General features: G+C 41.9%; 3 protein-coding genes across 4 annotated transcripts; 2 read left to right on the plus strand and 1 right to left on the minus strand.

Moving 5' to 3' along the window:
- Positions 1-464: 464 nt before the first annotated feature.
- On the minus strand, positions 465-3,976 carry LOC135636024 (leucine-rich repeat receptor-like protein kinase TDR). The gene is made up of 2 exons (XM_065147542.1): positions 1,067-3,976; positions 465-985 (listed from the first exon to the last, which is right to left on the minus strand). Exons 1-2 carry the CDS (start codon positions 3,735-3,737, stop codon positions 582-584), a joined length of 3,075 nt encoding a protein of 1,024 aa, XP_065003614.1. The 5' UTR covers positions 3,738-3,976; the 3' UTR covers positions 465-581.
- A 7,130-nt stretch (positions 3,977-11,106) lies between these two features.
- On the plus strand, positions 11,107-13,161 carry LOC135635287 (probable L-gulonolactone oxidase 6). Its single transcript, XM_065146265.1, has 3 exons — positions 11,107-11,794; positions 11,883-12,138; positions 12,226-13,161. Exons 1-3 carry the CDS (start codon positions 11,114-11,116, stop codon positions 13,038-13,040), a joined length of 1,752 nt encoding a protein of 583 aa, XP_065002337.1. The 5' UTR covers positions 11,107-11,113; the 3' UTR covers positions 13,041-13,161.
- Positions 13,162-14,113: 952 nt separating this feature from the next.
- LOC135635435 (probable U3 small nucleolar RNA-associated protein 11) lies at positions 14,114-18,307 on the plus strand. 2 transcript variants are annotated; one of them, XM_065146484.1, is made up of 9 exons: positions 14,114-14,231; positions 14,305-14,528; positions 14,624-14,714; positions 14,795-14,886; positions 14,959-15,052; positions 15,146-15,225; positions 16,638-16,721; positions 17,679-17,778; positions 17,880-18,307. In XM_065146484.1, the coding sequence occupies exons 2-9, from the start codon at positions 14,473-14,475 to the stop codon at positions 17,970-17,972; spliced, it is 690 nt and encodes a 229-aa protein (XP_065002556.1). In that variant the 5' UTR covers positions 14,114-14,231; positions 14,305-14,472; the 3' UTR covers positions 17,973-18,307. The 2 variants fall into 2 exon arrangements, with proteins under 2 accessions (XP_065002556.1, XP_065002557.1); XM_065146485.1 differs by having other exon boundaries at positions 14,119-14,231; positions 14,300-14,528.
- Positions 18,308-18,318: the final 11 nt, after the last annotated feature.

Raw genomic sequence — 18,318 nt, forward strand, 5'->3', positions numbered from 1 at the left:
GACCTTTGGCTTTGCACCTGCACGAAGGTCGGGCCGAGGCACTCGGCCCGACCCCTCCGACGATCAAGTTAGCAGATGTGGAGGGGGTTTCATATTAAGAAGTGTTTTTGTGTGTCCGTCTCTCCCTCTCTCTTTCTGATGAACGAGAGGGTATTTATAGGGAAGCTTATTGCTTCCTGAGCTGCCCGCTTGCAGGGAGCTGCCCGCTTGCAGGGGGCAGGAAGCTTAATGTGTCTCGGTCGGCGTTCCGATCTGCATTGACCAGATGTTGTTGCGTGAGGCGTCATCTGACGTCAGCCGAGTCTTATCATAATTACTATCCTCATCAAAATCATTTGATTATTCCTTCAATTTATTTATGGCGGTCCTTAAAACACTTCTATAGCTTCATTACGTAGGCTTTATCAGAGGGTGACATGTTAGGATGGTTTGCATGTATATATATTAACTTGAATTTAGCCATATGAATTGGAAAATAGAAGTTAATATTTCACGGTGATTGGTTTGTAGAGAGAACCCACGAAATAAAGAAAAACAAAAACCAGAATACACGCACTACACAAACACAAACATCTTCCGCGTCACTGTTGCAGCCGGGAAGCGCTGCCACCGAGGCCTTGATGCTGCTGCTGCTCGGCGATGGCCGCCTCCTTCCTGTTGGGCATTGCTTCTCTGAGCATGGAGAGCACGTCCCTCATCGATGGCCGGTCCTTGGGGTTCCTGCTGGTGCAGAGCAAGGCGATGCGGAGCACCATCATCATCTCTTCCATCACATCCTTGCAGCCCGCACCGGCGGACTGGTCGAGCACCTCCCACGAGCCTCCCCCTTCCGCTCTCAGCATCTTCCCCCTCACCCAGTCCACGATGCTGTTCCCCTCCCCGTACTCTGCCTCCACCGACCTTCTCCCGCTCACCATCTCCATCAGCACCACGCCGAAGCTGTATATGTCGCTCTTCTCGTCCACCTGCAGCGTGTACGCGTACTCTGTAGACCCAAGACAGACAAGAAGGTTTAGCGCTTGCAATCATGGGATACCTCTGGATGCGACAAGGGTTGATTCATTACCGGGGGCAATGTAGCCGCAGGATCCGGCGATGACGGACATGGACTGGTTGGTGGTCCGTATGAGCTTTGCCACCCCGAAATCCGCCACCCGTGCCTCCATCTGCGCGTCCAGCAATATGTTGCTAGGCTTGAGGTCGCGGTGCACGATCACTGGTTTGCAGTCGTGGTGGAGGTAGCAAATGCCCTGCGCGATCCCGACCGCTATGCGGTACCGCGTCGTCCAGTCCAAGCTCATGCCGCAGCCCGCTCCTCCCTTTCCACCGCCGCTGCTGCTTCGGTCTCGGAGTAGGTCCTCCAGACTCCCGTTGGGCATGTACTCGTACAGCAGTAGCGTCGCCTCCCTGTTGGTACAGCAGCCTAGTAGCCGGACGATGTTGCGGTGCCTCACGGATCCCAGCACCTCCACCTCCGCCATCACGCCGCCTTTCCTCCTCATGAGCCTCCCCGCCTCCTTCTGCGGCCCCCAGAGCTTCTTTACTGCTATGACCTCTCCGCTAGGCATCTTCGCGCGGTGCACAATCCCCGTCGATCCCATCCCGATGATCTGGTCGCTTGACGACACACAGGCTGCAACATCCTCCGCCGTGAAGTTTAGACGCTGGAATGCCGTCATCCGCCACTGCCCGGGTCCCAGCTCCTCGTCGATCTCCTCCTCCCTTTGCTGAGTCCACCGAGTTCCGAGTATCAGAACGACCAACCCTGCTGCCACCGCTGCAGCAGCGATCCATACGATCGCCGCGCCTGCCGAACCCCGAGCGGTTTGCTGCGGGGCAGCCGTGCCTTCGACGTCACACGGCTTTCCCACCAGCTCGCCGCAGAGACCAACGTTTCCAGCGAATGCCGACGGGTGGAGGTTCCCGAGAACGGCACTGGCGGAAGGGACGGCACCGACGAGACGGTTAAAGGAAACGTTGAAGCTCTCCAGGGTGCTACAATTGTCGAACACCGGCGGAATGGTACCGGCAAGTGAGTTCCAAGAGAGATCGATGTCGGCTATCGATGGGAGCTGCGCCAGCTCCAGTGGAATGCATCCTGTAAGTCTGTTTCGGTCCAGTTTCAGATTTAGGAGCTTCTGACAGTGGCCTATGTCGGCGGGGATGCTCCCATTGAGCTCATTACCCTCCAGCTCGATCTTGTAGAGGTTCCGACAGCCGGAATCGAAGTCAGGTATCTCGCCGCTCAATCCACAGTAACTAGCCACGAGGATCTGAAGACTCGGCGCTCTCCAGATGGACTTGGGCAGCGGCGTCAGGAGCGGGTTGCCTGAGACGTTCAAGTACTCCAGTCGGGGGGCGTGTCCCAGGTCTTCTGGTATGCCTCCCGAGAGGCTGTTGCTGCTGAGGTCCATGTAGGTCAGGTTAGGCAATGAGCCAAAGCCCGTGGGTATGGGGCCGACGAGGCGGTTCCCCTCGATGCGCATGCGCCACAGGGACGTGCAATTAGCGAGTGATGGCGGAATCACCGAGTCGAAGAAGTTCGAAAAGAGGATGAGCCTGTCAAGCCGGTTCCCGTAGCAGAGACCTGGCGGGATCGGACCGGTGAGCGAGTTGGAAGACACATCCAGCTTCTCCAGCCTACCATGCACGCCAAGTTCCCTCGGGAGCTCGCCGGTGAGCGAGTTGTTCCACAGAAGGAGCGCTTGTAGATTCGGAAGCGTCCCGATTCCGGCGGGAATCTCGCCCGAGAGCTGGTTGTTCATGAGGCTGAGCAAAGTGAGGTCGAGTAGACTCGACAAGCCCGACGGAATTTGGCCGCAGAGAAGATTATCGGAGAGGTCGAGCACCTTGAGAGCTCTCAGATCGGACAAACTCGCCGGAATTCTTCCGGAAATCCTGTTCTTGAAGAGAAAAAACGACTCGAGCTGGGTGAGGTTGCCGACTTCAGACGGCAACTCGCCGGAGACGTTGGCCGACGAGATGTCAAGGTAACGAAGATTCGTCATCCTCCCGAACTCGGGCGGGACGCCGCCTTGGTACGAATTATACCCAATCTCGATGTGCTCGAGCAGTGTCAGCGAACCGAGCTGGTGCGGCAGCCTCCCGGTTAGGAGGTTACCAGCGAGGTGAAGATAACGAAGCCGCGGCAAGCTGCCGAGCCCAAGAGGAATGCCGCCTTCGAAGAAGCTCCCACCTAGGTTGAGATGCTCGAGCTGGCGGAGCTTCGTGATGCCGCGCGGCACCGGGCCTACGAAGCTGTTGCTGTAGGCGTCGAGGAGGGAGAGAGAGCGGAGCTTGGAGACGCCCGGCGGGAAGGTGGAGTTGAAGTCGTTGTGACTGATGTCGAGGGTCCGGAGACGGGTGAGCTCGAAGAGGAACGGAGGGAGGGGTCCGCCGAAGGAGTTGCCGCTGAGGTTGAGGTGGGTAAGGGAGGAGGAGAGCAAGCGGATCTCGACGGCGATGGAGCCGGACAGGTTCTTGCGAGAGAGGTCGAGGGCGGTGATCCCACCGCTGGCGTCGCACGTGACGGCCGTCCAGAAGCACCACGGCCGTGGCTCACCGGATAGGTTGGCGGAAGGGTAGGAGGACCAGTCCCGGAGGGAGGAGAAGGGGTCGAGGAGGGAGGAGCCGAGGGAAAGGAGGGCGACGACAGGGAGCGGTTCTGCCGCGGCAGCTGCCGCGGTGGCGAGGAGGAGAAAGCAGACGAAGGCGACGGTGCGTGTGGCGGCGGACATGGCGGGGGAGCGGAGGTGGCAGCAGCGCTAGAGGTGGTGGTGTGGATGGAGATAGGGTAGATAAAAGGAGAGGGAGGAGTGAGGTCTCTTTTTAGGAGTGGAAATGCTGCGGGGATGGGGAGCAGGGCCTGCGCCGTGGTCATCATTGGGTTAGCGCGGTGGGAGATGATCTCGTGCTCGGGTTTCATGCATGCTCAATCCCTTGTTCTTCTTCTCGTTCTTCTTCTTCTTCTTCCTCTTCCTCTACATCACCTCCTCCTACTCGTCTTCTTTTCTTTTGCAGAATGGGAATGCGCTGCTGTACACTGTCTCTTTCGCTTTTTATTTTCATGCGCCTTTGTCTCTTTTATCATATGCATCGGCGGTGTGCAATCCATTCTGCTCGCTTTTTGGTTTCGGGTGGGGCAGCCGATTCGACTGCTCGTCCAGGCTTCGACTGGAATACTGTGGGGTGGTGCAGTCTTCCTCGTAAACAAATAGAATTCGTCTGTGATGGGGTTTGACCGTGAAATAGGTCAAGAATATTTTATACGTCGGTTTAGGGAAACCTTCTCGGCGTTGTCAGTTATCACTTCCTTCGAATTCGTTATGTCAAACAATGACCCGACGACCGGAGGAGTCAACAGTCAACTTAATTTTCCATCGATATTTAGCATTGGGGGTTTGGTTTCACTGTTTCACCGTTAATTTTCAGCATAGGATATTTGATATTTCCGAGAATATCAAATTGTATTTAAAAATTAAAATATAGCATTGGCAACAATAGAAAATAATTTTAAAATGATTAGATTACGATTATTTCAACTAAAATTACAGCATTCAAGTCATTCTTTATATGACATGGAAGAATCAGTTCGTCCTTAAGCAAAAATAAAACTCTAAGATGTGAGTTTTCTTTTACTATGTGAATATATATATTTATTTGGAACAATTATCTTAGTCATTTCAAAAGTATGCTCGATAAACAATCAATTTAAAAGCCTAATAATTACTCTTTTTTACGTATACTAAAGAATATAATTTGATTTTGTCTCCTTCTCGGTGGAAGGATTGAGATTCTTACTTTCCTAAATTAATGGACTCAGAAGAAACTTTTTCCAAACGAATAAAGAGGTAAAAAGATGGAAACAAATTAAAGAACAATGGAAAGAAGCTATTTCTTTTCTCCCCGACGTTCAACCAAATCAAACGAATTAATAAGATTGCACTTTCATTTGTTTAATTTTGTTTTGACTTAATCAAATATTTTAGTTGTTACCTAACCATTTTAATCATTTATTTATTTGATTGAATGATTGATTTAATTTTATAACTATTTAAAATTATAAAATTTTTAAAAAATATTGTTTATAAATGATAAATGATAAAGACGAGATTCGTATCTTACGCTAGATTACCAAAGTCCTTACCAATTAAATTGGCTGACATCTTTAAAATATATCAAATGAGGTTTTTTAATATGCTATCGGAATAATCTTTAAGATATAGAGGCCAATAATATTGATTTTAGAACAAAAAATTATTTTATTAATTTTTTTCGTATATATATATATATATATATGGGTTGAATGCATAGTTTCGATCGTATATTGTTGATAACAAAAACCTACAAGCGGGATGAGATTTTTATCTTAAGATAATGATCACGAGAGCTAATCTTTTTAAAATATTTCTTAAATAATTATCAATTTATGCCGATCAATTGTATTCTGATTTTTGATGGTATGTATAACTAAAAAATTAAATTTATTGAGTATAAATCATTAATTCAAAATGCTTAGACATAAATGAATCATTCAAATCATCTTTCATTTTCGACATTCAAATTAGTTATATAATAAAGTCATTGTAAATTCAATAAAAATACTATGGGTGAGACTAAGATGCGTTTTGAGAGAGAGAGAGAGAGGGTTGAGGCGTGCTGTGGCAAGCGTGAATGATGTCTCGGAGAATGAGTGTGAGAGTAAGAAAAGTGGAAAGGGCGGAGGAGAAGCAGTGTTAATGCTGTCCGGATGCGTGCTACGGGGATGATGATGATGATGATGATCTCGGTGGGGGCTCCCCTCCATGATTCGTTAAGGACGCCTCTTTTCTTCTTCGTCTTCATCATCATCATCCTCCCCGGCGTGAACCCTTTACCTTTATCGCGGGACCCACTCTCTCTCTCTCTCTCTCTCTCTCTCTCTCTCGATCGACCAAATTGCCCTTCGTCTCCTCTCCTTGCTTTTCCTTTTCTTTTCCTCGACAACCATTTCCACCCCTAGTTGGCTCGACGGGTAACGTGATGCCATGCCGACGTCATCTACGGGCCCACATGTCACCCATGCGTCATCGCCACCGGAGATACATACATATCATGAGAGAATACGGTACGTGAATACTCTTAACTTTATGTCGTATATGTCGGACCGTATTATCGAATTGATCGTTTCGATTCAATTATTGGATCGGATGCATTAAAAAAATATAAAAAAACATTAATAATATAATTTATAAAAAAAAAATTATTTAACTTATTTCTTATTATTTATTTAAAATAATATAAATAAATTAAAATCGATATGGTTCAATGTAATTACCACTAGTGTTTATGTTTGTAGTATTGGTTGATGATATTATCAATTTGCATATAGCTTTTTAATTAGTTTTAACATTTTAGATTTGTATTATATATAATTATTAATTAGCTTGATTGGGTTACTTGTCATTTTATTTAATAATTCTAATTTTGGATAAGAAAAATGGTATGCAATTCCAAGATAAAAAATGACATCATTGCAGGACACACATTACAAGTAACATTCTTGTATTTGAAGACCAAAAAGCTACCACTATATCACATCTTTTATCTGAACATTTATTTTATTTGTGGAGTAGCTATAAGCTTTAGATATAATTTTTGTAAGGTTCAAGTCATGTTAAAACAAATTGCATAGGTTATTTGTTAGCTTGATTCCTGTCCAATATTAATGACATAAAAATCCACATTATTATATATATTGTTACAATGGTAAATTTCATTTCATTTGTAAAAATGCTTAAAAACACATGCAATTTACATTGCCATGATTAAACAAGGCCATAAGAGGCATGAGAAGATTATCATACCCTATTATGACTAAAGAATTAGAATATTTCGATTATCCAATATAAAATATCATCGATAGATTTTAGATTTGAGTCCCTTAAGATCATCTTATATATAATTAAATATAATGTTCATGGATTATATTAATTTTTTAACTAAATAATCAAATTATACAATTAATTTCTCAAATATGACATCGAGACACAATATTGTTGCAGTTACCAAACCGAAGCCATATCTCCATATAAGTTAATGATTGATATTCTCATTAGAAATACATAAATCTTTTTTGTAGTGTGGATGTGGATGTTTTTGAAAGAAAGTTTTAGAGGAACCATTGTGAATAGTTGAGACTGATGGAAAGAATAGAAGATAAGAAGAAGAAACTTTATTGAAGTAATTTTAGCTTTAATACATTAACATATTTGTCTCCTATTTATAAGAGCTAAGGTTAGATTATAATATATCGATGTGACCAAGATGCAAGCCAAGGTCTTCTTGATACTTCTCATAGTAATCTAGAAAATGAGCTTCTTATTCTAAGGAACTCTATATTTTTTATTAGAAATATTAATACTCAATGAGATAAATGAGAGATCCATCAAGAGGATAATCTCATATCATTAAAGATTAAATATCATTAATCTCATATATATATATATATATATATATATATATGTATGTATATATATATATATATATATATGTATATATATATATATATGTATATATATATATCTATCTTTTTTTGATTAAATTAGTGCCTATATATATATATATATATATATATATATATGCTAAAATTACTCTATTTGATTCAAACTCATTATTACTATATTTATAACATGGTATCAAACGAAAGGATAAAAATTGATTAGAATGAGTTAAAAAAAAAAAAGATTTGAGTCATCATAATGGGTGGATCGATCCTTTCATCGGAAAAGATAAGAGAAAGACAATCAATTAACATATGAATAGGGAAAGGTGTTAAAATTATTTATATGTGTGAGATAAAAAAAGGAGATTGAGAGGATATATGCTAAAATTGATCTGTTTGATTCAAACTCATCGTTACTAGATTTATAACATTGTATTAGACCCAGTGGATAAAAATTGATTAGGATGAGTTAAAAAAAAAAAAAAGGTTTGAGTCATCATAATAGGTGGATCGATCCTAAATGATAAGAGGAAGTTAATCAATGAACACATGAATAGGGAAAAATGTTAAAATTATTCATATGTGTGAGATAAAAAAAAAAAAGAGATTGAGAGGATAATCTCATATTGCTAAAGATTGAGAGAGTCAATATATAACAAGTTTGATCGGTAATGTTAAAGTTTGTGCTTTTGGGTTGAATTAGTGTCTTTGATCTTATATATACTAACATTGACTAGTTTGACTCAAACTCATCAATACTATATTTCTAACTTCCATTCGTATTGGTTAATCCTCCTAAGATGCTTTGAGCTCAAAATGAGATGGAAGACGAGCTAATGAAGTGATTTAGGATGGAATAACAGTAAGTTTAGAATGCATCGAGCAAAAGATTTGTCATTTTTTATTTATTGGTTAATCATGATAAATAGTACTTTAGATTGAATAATGAATCTATTAATTTAGTATCGATAATATTACTTAACTTAAAAGTAGTTATGATAAACTAAGATGATATAAGAAAATTAAGATAAAAACACATAGGATTGTTGACTTTTTAAGTTAAGTACCGATAATATTACTTATCTTGGAAAATTAATTAGTTTGGTTCAATTATCGAATTATAATAAGCTTAATTGGATCGAGTAATAGGTCAATTTACTAGACCTTAACAAATAATTAACTACTGTTATCCTAACTTAAGAATTAATCTAAGTAGATTAGATTAATTATTGGACATAATGATGGTTGGAGTCAATCCCATTAACAACTTTGACAATAGTTGGATCCGGTCAAACTTTTCCTAACCCAAATCTCCTCGAGAGTGATTCCCATCAAGTGAAAGTGAGTTAAAGGGGATTATAGTGTTTCTATAATCATGTCTTTGCGTATTATGAAGAAGATTCAAATTACAAACGGCAAGAGTATGCCAATGGTGCAATTAAATTCTCCAACTTCTAGACTTGAGAGCTTAATTTAATTGTGTAGATCATAATGAATCAAAACAAAAGAATTTAGTGTCGTTCTTGCGGAAATATCGACGGTTTATTCCTTACAATGAAGTTTGAATAGCCTCTTTTGTTTGGTTAATGAGATCACTATAGTTTCAATTTTTCCGAGGATGATACATATAAGCAATAAGGTATACATTTGATGGTTGAGTCTCAGTTTGTCTAATGGATTGGCAAGTGATATGGACAATTGATCCGACTTTTTTGTTTTTCTAGTGTTATAATGTTTAGAACACTTCGAAGACATGAAATATTCATATCTCATATCTCTAAATATAAAGTAAGAAATTCTCGTTGATAGAAAAGATAGAAGATAAAAATTAAAGATAGAAGAAGCTGTATTCCTGATATGTTTTTTCTTATTTATACATATTAATATGGAAGATTTTCTTCAACAAAGCAATAAGATTTTTTCGTACAGTTAATGAAATCTTATTTGCTATCGTACATATTAATGAGGGTAATAATGACGATAAGACTCGGGTTGATGTCAGCTACCCCAGATGACGCCTCGCACCTCTGTTAACCTGACAACATCTGGTCAACGTGGACTGGAACGTTAACCGAGGCACATTAACATCTTGCTCAGGTTCGATTCTTCACGCCACGCTAACGTCGATGTAAGACGTTACCAGAAGTACGATCCTACTCCCTGCGAGCGGGCACATCAGGCAACGATAACCTTCACTATAAAAACCCTCGCGCTTCAAGGAAGAACAGAAAGAAAGGAGGGAGGACAATCAAAAAACCTCATTGTGATTATTCACTAACTTAATCGTCGGAGGGGTCGGGCCGAGCTCTCTCAACCCGACCTGTGTGCAGGTGCGAAGACGGAGGCCTCCCACTAAACGCCCAAACGAGGAGCCCCATCTCGGAGGAAACGATGACCCCTTCGCGATCGGACCACCGCAGTCAGTTTTCTGCAGTCTCAAGGGTCGTCCCAAGAAGATCCCCCATCATTCGGACCCGAACCAAGTCATGTCGGCCCCCAGGCCACGGCTTAAAATTGTTTACACCAACACATATCATAACCCGCTTCAGTAGATTCCTACAAAGGAATCTGGTAAGAGTGTGTTTCCGATAATTAAATTGGTTTCAATTTGTTGGTTGTGAGCGAAGAATTACCTGTAAATGTAATGATTTCACTAGAATAGGGATCATATCAGTAAACACGTTTGCTTGTGCTACCGTTGTCTCTTCTCCCTACGGCCGGAGTGATAGGGCAGCTAATACACAAGTGAGAGTCTGTGCTCGTTGCTAATCGATTTGTTCTTGCTCTCCGATGCCTCTATTCTCGTCCCATCTGTTGTCTTCTTACAAATTAGTGCCCGAACATTAATATGATATGCTCGAAACCATATCCATGGAATTAAGACTAATTAAATCCGGCCTGCACATAATGATTCAATGGAAGCTAGCGAACGAGTGTTGTTTGAGCATCAAATAGTAATGTCCGGAGATTTAGAATCCCCAGAGATCTTAAGAAACCTTGTATGACTTCTCTTCTACTTCCAAAAGATCTTGTCATCCACCTGAGTCTGTACTCTTTCTTTCTTAGATCTGCTGCTTCTCTTCTACTGCTTTTGGAGGTCAGCGTTCTAATCCAAGCTTCTATTAGTTTCCTTATTCCACGTTTATAGCGCATTGCTGTTTGTTGCTCGAAAAGAAGACGATCCAGCAATAAGATCTATTGGACAATATTAGTGCAGCATAACAAAGGATATAAAGCGATCCAACTTGTCGGTGGGAAGCTCCCAACCCACTCTAACATATGAGTTGGAGAGCTCACTGGCATTCGACCTAAACCATACTTGTTCTAAGAACGACAAATAGTTTGCCGCACAAGCCTTATGAGGAGATACTTTGTCGCACCTCAGAGAAGATGATTCTAACAATCGTCAACCCAGATGGAAAGCAGATGCTACTTGCACTCATCCTTTGTCTTCTCTCGCACTGTGTTCCCAAAAACAGCACAGTGTTAGGATCGGTGGAGGACCTCGTCCACCTATTCTCAGTATGCGAGGTGGAAGCGCCACTAATGTAGTCATCATAGAATTTGCGTGCACGCCATCGTCTACTTAAGGGGAAGCCTCTGCTTCGTACTCGCACAGCTCGGTTCATCATGCAAGGGTTTAGGAGACTAGTTAGGGCCGGTCTCTTGCTGCACTGCCTCCTCCGATGGATCTATCTCGTGAACTCCAGTCCTCCACCCGATCCGGTGCAGTGCTCGTCAGGCACTTCCGACTGCACCGTCACCAACGCCTACGGGGCGTTCCCCGATCGATCCGTATGCTCGGCTGGCGATGTCGCGTATCCGACCAGTGAGGCGGAGCTTGTCAAGGCCGTGGCCGAAGCAGCAGCTTCCAAGAGGAAGATGAAGGTCGCCACACGATTCGCGCACAGCATCCCGAAGCTGGCTTGCCCCGGCGGCAGTGACGGCCTCATCATCAGCACGCGGGACCTCAACCACATCGTGAGCACCGACGTCGCCGCGATGACGATCACGGTCGAGAGCGGGGTGGTGCTGGAGGACCTGATAAAGGCAGCAGCGGCGTCCGGGTTAGCGCTACCCTACACACCCTACTGGTGGGGCTTGACGATCGGCGGCTTGCTGTCGACTGGTTCGCACGGGAGCTCGGCGTGGGGGAACGGGAGTGCGGTCCACGAATACGTGGTGGGCATCAGGTTGGTGACGCCGGCATCGGCCGCAGAGGGCTACGCCATGGTTCGGAAGTTGGAGGTGGGTCACCCTGACATGGAAGCGGCAAAGGTCTCGCTCGGAGTCCTCGGAGTTATTTCGCAGGTACGCTGGCTCACTCGAATTGCATCAGATATGAGTGCAGCTCAAGATTACGTAAGAAAGAAGCTGTGAGTCGTGTGCCGTGTGTCAGGTAACGCTGGCCTTGCAGCCGCTGTTCAAGAGGTCCATCACATTCTCAAAATACGACGACGCAGATCTTGCAGAAATGGCTGTCACTTTCGGCAACCAGCACGAGTTCGCGGACATGGCGTGGTACCCGGGCCACAGCAAAGTTATCTACCGCATCGACGATCGAGTCCCCTCCAATGCTTCCGGCAATGGCCTGTTCGACTTTACAGGGTTTCGTTCCACTGTAACCCTAGCAATAGAAGTTAACAGATTGGCAGGTAATTGAACGTGGATCAGATTTGCATGCATGTCAATCTGAGAGCACTCATAAAACCTGTCCGTGATTCTTTCTAACGCACGAGAAGAGGAGAAATTGGAAGCAAAAGGAAACGCACTGGGGAAGTGCCTGGACTCCAAGCTCACCACATCTGTGATCTCGCTCGGTGGCTACGGACTGACGAACGATGGCTTATTGTTCACGGGCTACCCGGTGATCGGCAACCAGAACAGGCTTCAATCCTCGGGAAGCTGCATCCGTAGCCCACGCGACGCTCTCCTCACCGCTTGCCCTTGGGATTCCAGGCTCAAGGGAGAGTTCTTTCACCAGACCGCGGTCAGCATCGGCTTGTCCAAAGCGAAGGACTTCATCCTTGACGTGCAGAAGCTGAGGGACATGAACCCCAAAGCGCTGTGCGGCGTGGAGCTGTACGACGGCATCCTGATGCGCTACGTGAAGGCTTCTACCGCTTACCTCGGCAAGCAGGAGGACGCCATAGACTTTGACATCACCTACTACAGGAGCCATGATCCGATGGCCCCGAGACTCCACGAAGACGTGCTAGAAGAGATAGAGCAGATGGCACTGTTCAAGTATGGCGGCCTCCCGCACTGGGGGAAGAACAGAAACTTGGCGTTTGATGGGGTGATCAACAAGTACGTGAAGGCCCAAGATTTCCTGCGGGTGAAGGATGCCTATGATCCGGAAGAACTGTTCTCCAGCGAATGGACGGATCAGGTTCTCGGTGTGAGGGGGACGACGACGATAGTGAGGGAGGGTTGCGCATTGGAAGGGCTGTGCATCTGCTCCGAGGACAGCCATTGTGCTCCTGATAAGGGCTACTACTGTCGTCCCGGTAAGGTGTACGAGGATGCCAGAGTTTGCACCCGCCTATCCAAATAACACCTTACTTTTTGGCTGTTATCGAAAGATCTAAGTCGATGCAAAGAGCAAAGTATCAATCTGAAAGAATAGTCAATCAATCATAGTTGGAGTCAAAGAGATTTGCTCGAGTTGTGTTGGAGTTTGAGATAATATAGGATTCATATAGTCTATTTTTGTCGAGAAGGGAGAGAAAAATTGAAAATAATAAAAAAAATCAAATATCAATAAATAAAAATATTTATCAAAAAATCGATAATTCTTAATTATTTTTTTATTTTTAATATGAGACTAATAAATATTGTTATAGAGTAACGTAATTCGCGTTCAAAAAAACTAAGTGAATCAAATCTCTCATAAAAGAAGACTTAAAAGTGACATTTATAAATGCACATTTACTTTCTTTCTATACAAAAATTAAGTTGGAAGACACAAAATTGTCATCCATCAATATTTATAGGATGCTAATATATATATATATATTTAAATTAAATTATCTTATGATATTATAAAAAATTATGAAATTATCAAAATGATCCAATGAAAAACTAATATGATACATATTTTCTATAAGATGAAATTTTAATATTTTATTTTTTAAAAATATTTTATATTTATTTTGTGTGGTTATAATTTTATTTATTATATATTTGGGTCATATGGAATTTTTAATTATTTTTAATTTAAATAATTAATAAAATATAAAATATTAATATTAATATTAAAAAATAAATTGATTATAAAATATTTAATAAAAATTTAAAAATATAATTTTAACCAAACAACACTTACGTCAACCTATTGCTTATCGAACATTTAAATATTCTATAATTATACATTTATTCAAACTTTTTTCTTCAATTATAAATTAAAAATACAAACCAGATGTGTGAATAAATGAAGAAAAAAGTTGTGTTATAGTAGGTAGGACATTAATCGAAATTTCTTTGCTAGCGTTGACCTGTACGTTGACATTGTCAATTAACCGGACCATAATTGGACCAAAGAAACGGCTCAATAGGCCGGTCCGGGCCGGGCCGGGCCGGGTTAGTTAATGCCCATCAATCGGACGGTCATCTTCCAGACGGTGCGGGCTCCTCTTTTGGGAACGCCAGATTAGGTTTTGGGCAATAAAGAAGCGGTCGTCTGCGGCTCTCTCGTCGTCTGCTCTTGGGAGTTCGCGCGGCAACCCTTCCTCCACCATCCGCTTAGGTACGCTTTTTTATCTCTTTTCGATCTCTGGGTTTACATTTATGGGTTCTCTTTGGCTTTGGATGCAGAACAGGCTAAAATCTCTGTCAGAACCAAAGTTTCAGATTGGAGACGGAAGAAGGGGTTACTTTTGTGCCGTTCCTATCTCCTGATCGGTCACGGCTCGTCGCTGGACCTCTTCCCTTATCGTTTTGTGCCCTTCAAGTAATTCTATCATCTCGGACTGAGGAATCGAACAACCATGTCGTCTCTGAGGAACGCTATCCCTCGAAGGACTCACAAAGAGCGAGCTCAGCCGTATGTGAACTTTCTTCGATTGTTCCTTTGTTTTCTTTTCTTTTCCTTTTTCCTACGCTCACGATTGCGATAATTTGCGCTCGTTCATATGACAGCCAACAAAGAAAGAAGTTTGGGCTTCTCGAGAAGCATAAGGATTATGTCCTGCGAGCACGGGCATTCCACCAGAAGGAAGATACTCTGAGGGTGAGAAGCTTTTGTTTTCTCCGCGTGTTATTTGTGGCTTTGGGGTCTCATGTGTTGGTCTCATGTGTTGCATCTATCAGAAATTAAGGGAGAAGGCAGCTTCTAGAAATCCAGATGAGTTCTACTTCAAGATGGTTAACACACGAATGGTTGATGGGATTCATAGACCCAAGTAATCCTCGATATCTAACCCTTGATTGGCTAGATTTCATTAATATAATAATACTGACACAATGTCCTTCAGGAGCGAAGCAAACAAGTACACACCGGAGGAGCTCATGCTGATGAAGACACAAGATATTGGATATGTTCTTCAGAAAGTTCAAAGTGAAAAGAAGGTTCAATCGTTAAATCACTTTCTATTTTGCCTATAGCGATTGATGGTACTATGGGGCATTCAATTTCTTATTATGATTGTTTGTTCATTGTAGAAAATTGAAAGATTAAATTCTGCCCTTCATACACTGGATCATCAGCCTGAGAACAAGCATGTGTATTATGCAGAGGATAGGTATGCCTGAGGCCCATGCCGTTTCTTGGTGTTGAATATTATAGGAGCTCACATGAATTGCAGGCGATGGATTATCATTGTCCATGTAGAGCATCGAGGGCTATATGATTTAGTATATATCTGGTCTTTCAAAATACTTGGTTGCCGAAATGAGTTAAGAGAAAAGGCTCTTTTTCTTTATGATCTTATGTTACTCATATAATAAGCCATCTAGTTGACATCATTGGGATTTCTTGATTTTGCCTAATATAACTACATCACTTGCTTGCCAGTAAGTTGTTTTTTCTTTTATGTTCTCATGAAATATAACTAAATTACTAGCATCCTGTGGCCCTTGTGGATCAGTGGCAAGATAAAAGAACATTTGGTCAACCCATGTAGAAGTTATTTGATATGATAGTCTAGCATCCTGCTTGTTTCAATCAATGACAACTGGACAAATATGTGATATATATTTAGCCTTTAACTTTGATGTTTAAATATAGGAAACATGTGTACTGGAGTTATATTGCAATGTATAGTTGATGAGTCCTAATGGCCCGCCTCAAAAGGCGCATCAAGGGGAGGAGTGTTGGGGGTTTTTATGACCCTGGCTCTCCAACTCTTTTACCTATTTGGCTTTAAATGTTGCCTCATCAGAGCCCTTGTTTGGGGACGCATCAAGGTTTCTCCAGCTTGGATGAGCCATCATTCAATGAGATCCTTCACCAGGCCATCACCTACTCGGGCTTGGGTGCCCACAAGGTGTTATCCTATCTGAGCTACGTCCTACATGTCTTTGTCCTTTTTGGGGTGTCGAGGAAATGAGGCTTGAGGCTTTTATAAGGTCTTGGTTCTCCAATTCTCTACCTGATATGAGATTAGATATGGATTAATTTATTTATTCTTTTTTGCTAGTGCAAACAAGATAAGTTTAAGAAAAAATGTGCAAATATACTATGGTCCTTTGGGTAAATTGTAAAATCTAAAATTATAAAAGTTCAGCAACAATATAATAGAGTACTAGATTAAGATTGTTGATACATATTTGACACCTGGGAGCCACCTTGATTGGGGAAAAGGTAGTTAATAGGTTATTCATTAGCTTGTCACAAGGCAGTTATTGGTTATGCCCAGTAATAACAAGTAGGCCTAAACTAAGGTACATAATTGTTTATCCTCTTGGTAATAAGGGGAGTTCTGCTATGAAGTGTACAGAATTAATATGATTAGTTGTCATCATTATAATTTGTAATGTATGTTCACAAGCTTTGGTTTTTTCCAGTTAAAGAATGTATTGTTTTTTCTATATAATTCATGTGGTTTCTATATCTTATTTTACCAATAACGTATAGTTTTCTCTTTATAGTTGGTCTTTTGTTTCTATCTTATATTTATTCTAAAATTTTGCTTCACCCCTCATTATGCAACAGAGAAGAAGTCAAAGAAATACAATCTAGACAATTGGAAAAGAAGGATTCACTTACTTCTGTAAAGGTTCCAGGTCGTATAAAAAAGTAAGTGAAATTTGATATTGGATTTTCTGATGAGTTTCCATTTATGCTCATAAATATTCAATGATGTTTTCTGGATATTAAGTTTGTTTATTACTAGTCATTAGTAATCGAAGTCATCCATCCAGATGAAGTATTGGGTTATATTTATTGTTTAAAATCCTTTTGAACTCTCAAACCAGGGGGTGTTGTTTGTTGGAAGGTTTTTTTGTTGAGGGGGGGGGCGTTTGGTTTCCCACTGCTATACATGCCTGCAAATATAGTTGTAGGCAATCACTTGCCTACAAGTTGGGGTGGTGTTGCTGTTGTTTGGTAGTCTGTATATGTGGTTGGGCCTTGCACCTGCAAGAACAATTCAATTCCTTTGTTCCATGCAAATGGAGTAATATGGTAGCTCTCCTAACTGGAGCACGATATTATTCTCATGTCATCAATGATAACGTAAATATATATCACTTATAAAATATAGATTTTTTTATATGTAGGGTTATCTTTTGTATTTTGCTTTATTTTATGCTTAGTGGTGATGAAAGATCTATGTAGCTGATCCCGAATAATCATAAAATTACATCTTTGTTCTTGTATATTTTATCATCCTATATTTATATATAGTTTATTTTATTGTAATATTATATATAACTTAAGTTTTGATGACATTTAAAACTTACATATTATGATCTTACACCTTTTGCCAGCAAACTTACATGAAGCCTATACGTCTCGTGTGAGTGCCAGAAGTAAATTTTTAACTAGACACTATCGGAATTAACCCATCCTTTCCTTTTCTTCATTACTTTTCTTTCAGTTCTCTTTGGGTGATCTAATTTGTTCTTTTATTTTCGTAAAACTTTTCTTTTTTTTATTTTGGCATCTGGTGCTTGTCATTCTATGTCATGGTGCTTTAATATGTATGATGCTTTACCTTAGCTTTTCTGATGTTTACGGCTCTCTCATTCCCAGGAAAACAGCTGCATCTTACAGAGAACTGGAAGCAAGGCAGAAAAGGGTTCAAAACCTGGAAAAGCTCTACTCCGATATGGCCTTGCAAAAGGAATTGCAGGTTACTGATTCTTGTATTCTCATTTAGGAATAAGGTGCATGCAGGTCATTAACTTAAATTACTTGGAGCAACTAAGGTGTATTCTGTCTTTCATGCTGCAGAAATCTGGCAGAAAGCGTAGACTTCGTGAAGATGAAATTGTTCAACCCACGAGTAGACCCGTGTATAAATGGCGCGCAGAACGCAAGCGTTAGATTATGTTCACCGTCGTCGTCGACACTAATTTGATGATACTCATCTTTATGAAACCAGTGGTTGGCTCCAGGAAATAGATTGATCCAAAGAACCTGTGCAGGTTCAGCTGGAATTTTCCTTTTTTCTCTCTATCATGTTACCCAGATCTCTTTGGGGGCTGATTCCGAATCAAGAATCTTACTTTCCCTACTCGTTCTTTTTCTGTTCCTTTCACCCTTTGGGTGCTCGAGAGAAGAAAGGAGGTCGAGGTGGACCTGTGCGAGTATGGGTATATGTCTGGATTCGAATCATACATAATTATTTGCAAGATATATACCTTCGGCTTCGAATTTAATCCTCTGTTTT

This window comes from Musa acuminata, chromosome BXJ3-4 (assembly GCF_036884655.1).
Source record: "Musa acuminata AAA Group cultivar baxijiao chromosome BXJ3-4, Cavendish_Baxijiao_AAA, whole genome shotgun sequence".
Taxonomy (NCBI): Eukaryota; Viridiplantae; Streptophyta; class Magnoliopsida; order Zingiberales; family Musaceae; genus Musa; species Musa acuminata.

Bases quoted from the DNA above. Each gene is read 5' to 3' on its own strand.
- LOC135636024 (XM_065147542.1), bottom strand. From the start codon at position 3,737: ATGTCCGCCGCCACACGCACCGTCGCCTTCGTCTGCTTTCTCCTCCTC. The intron at 986-1,066 runs GTAATGAATCAA...TTGGGTCTACAG, and splicing joins CTGCGGCTACATTGCCCCCG to AGTACGCGTACACGCTGCAG.
- LOC135635287 (XM_065146265.1), top strand. From the start codon at position 11,114: ATGCAAGGGTTTAGGAGACTAGTTAGGGCCGGTCTCTTGCTGCACTGC. The intron at 11,795-11,882 runs GTACGCTGGCTC...GCCGTGTGTCAG, and splicing joins TCCTCGGAGTTATTTCGCAG to GTAACGCTGGCCTTGCAGCC. The intron at 12,139-12,225 runs GTAATTGAACGT...ACGCACGAGAAG, and splicing joins AGAAGTTAACAGATTGGCAG to AGGAGAAATTGGAAGCAAAA.
- LOC135635435 (XM_065146484.1), top strand. From the start codon at position 14,473: ATGTCGTCTCTGAGGAACGCTATCCCTCGAAGGACTCACAAAGAGCGA. The intron at 14,715-14,794 runs GTGAGAAGCTTT...TGCATCTATCAG, and splicing joins AGAAGGAAGATACTCTGAGG to AAATTAAGGGAGAAGGCAGC. The intron at 15,226-16,637 runs GTATGCCTGAGG...ATTATGCAACAG, and splicing joins GTGTATTATGCAGAGGATAG to AGAAGAAGTCAAAGAAATAC.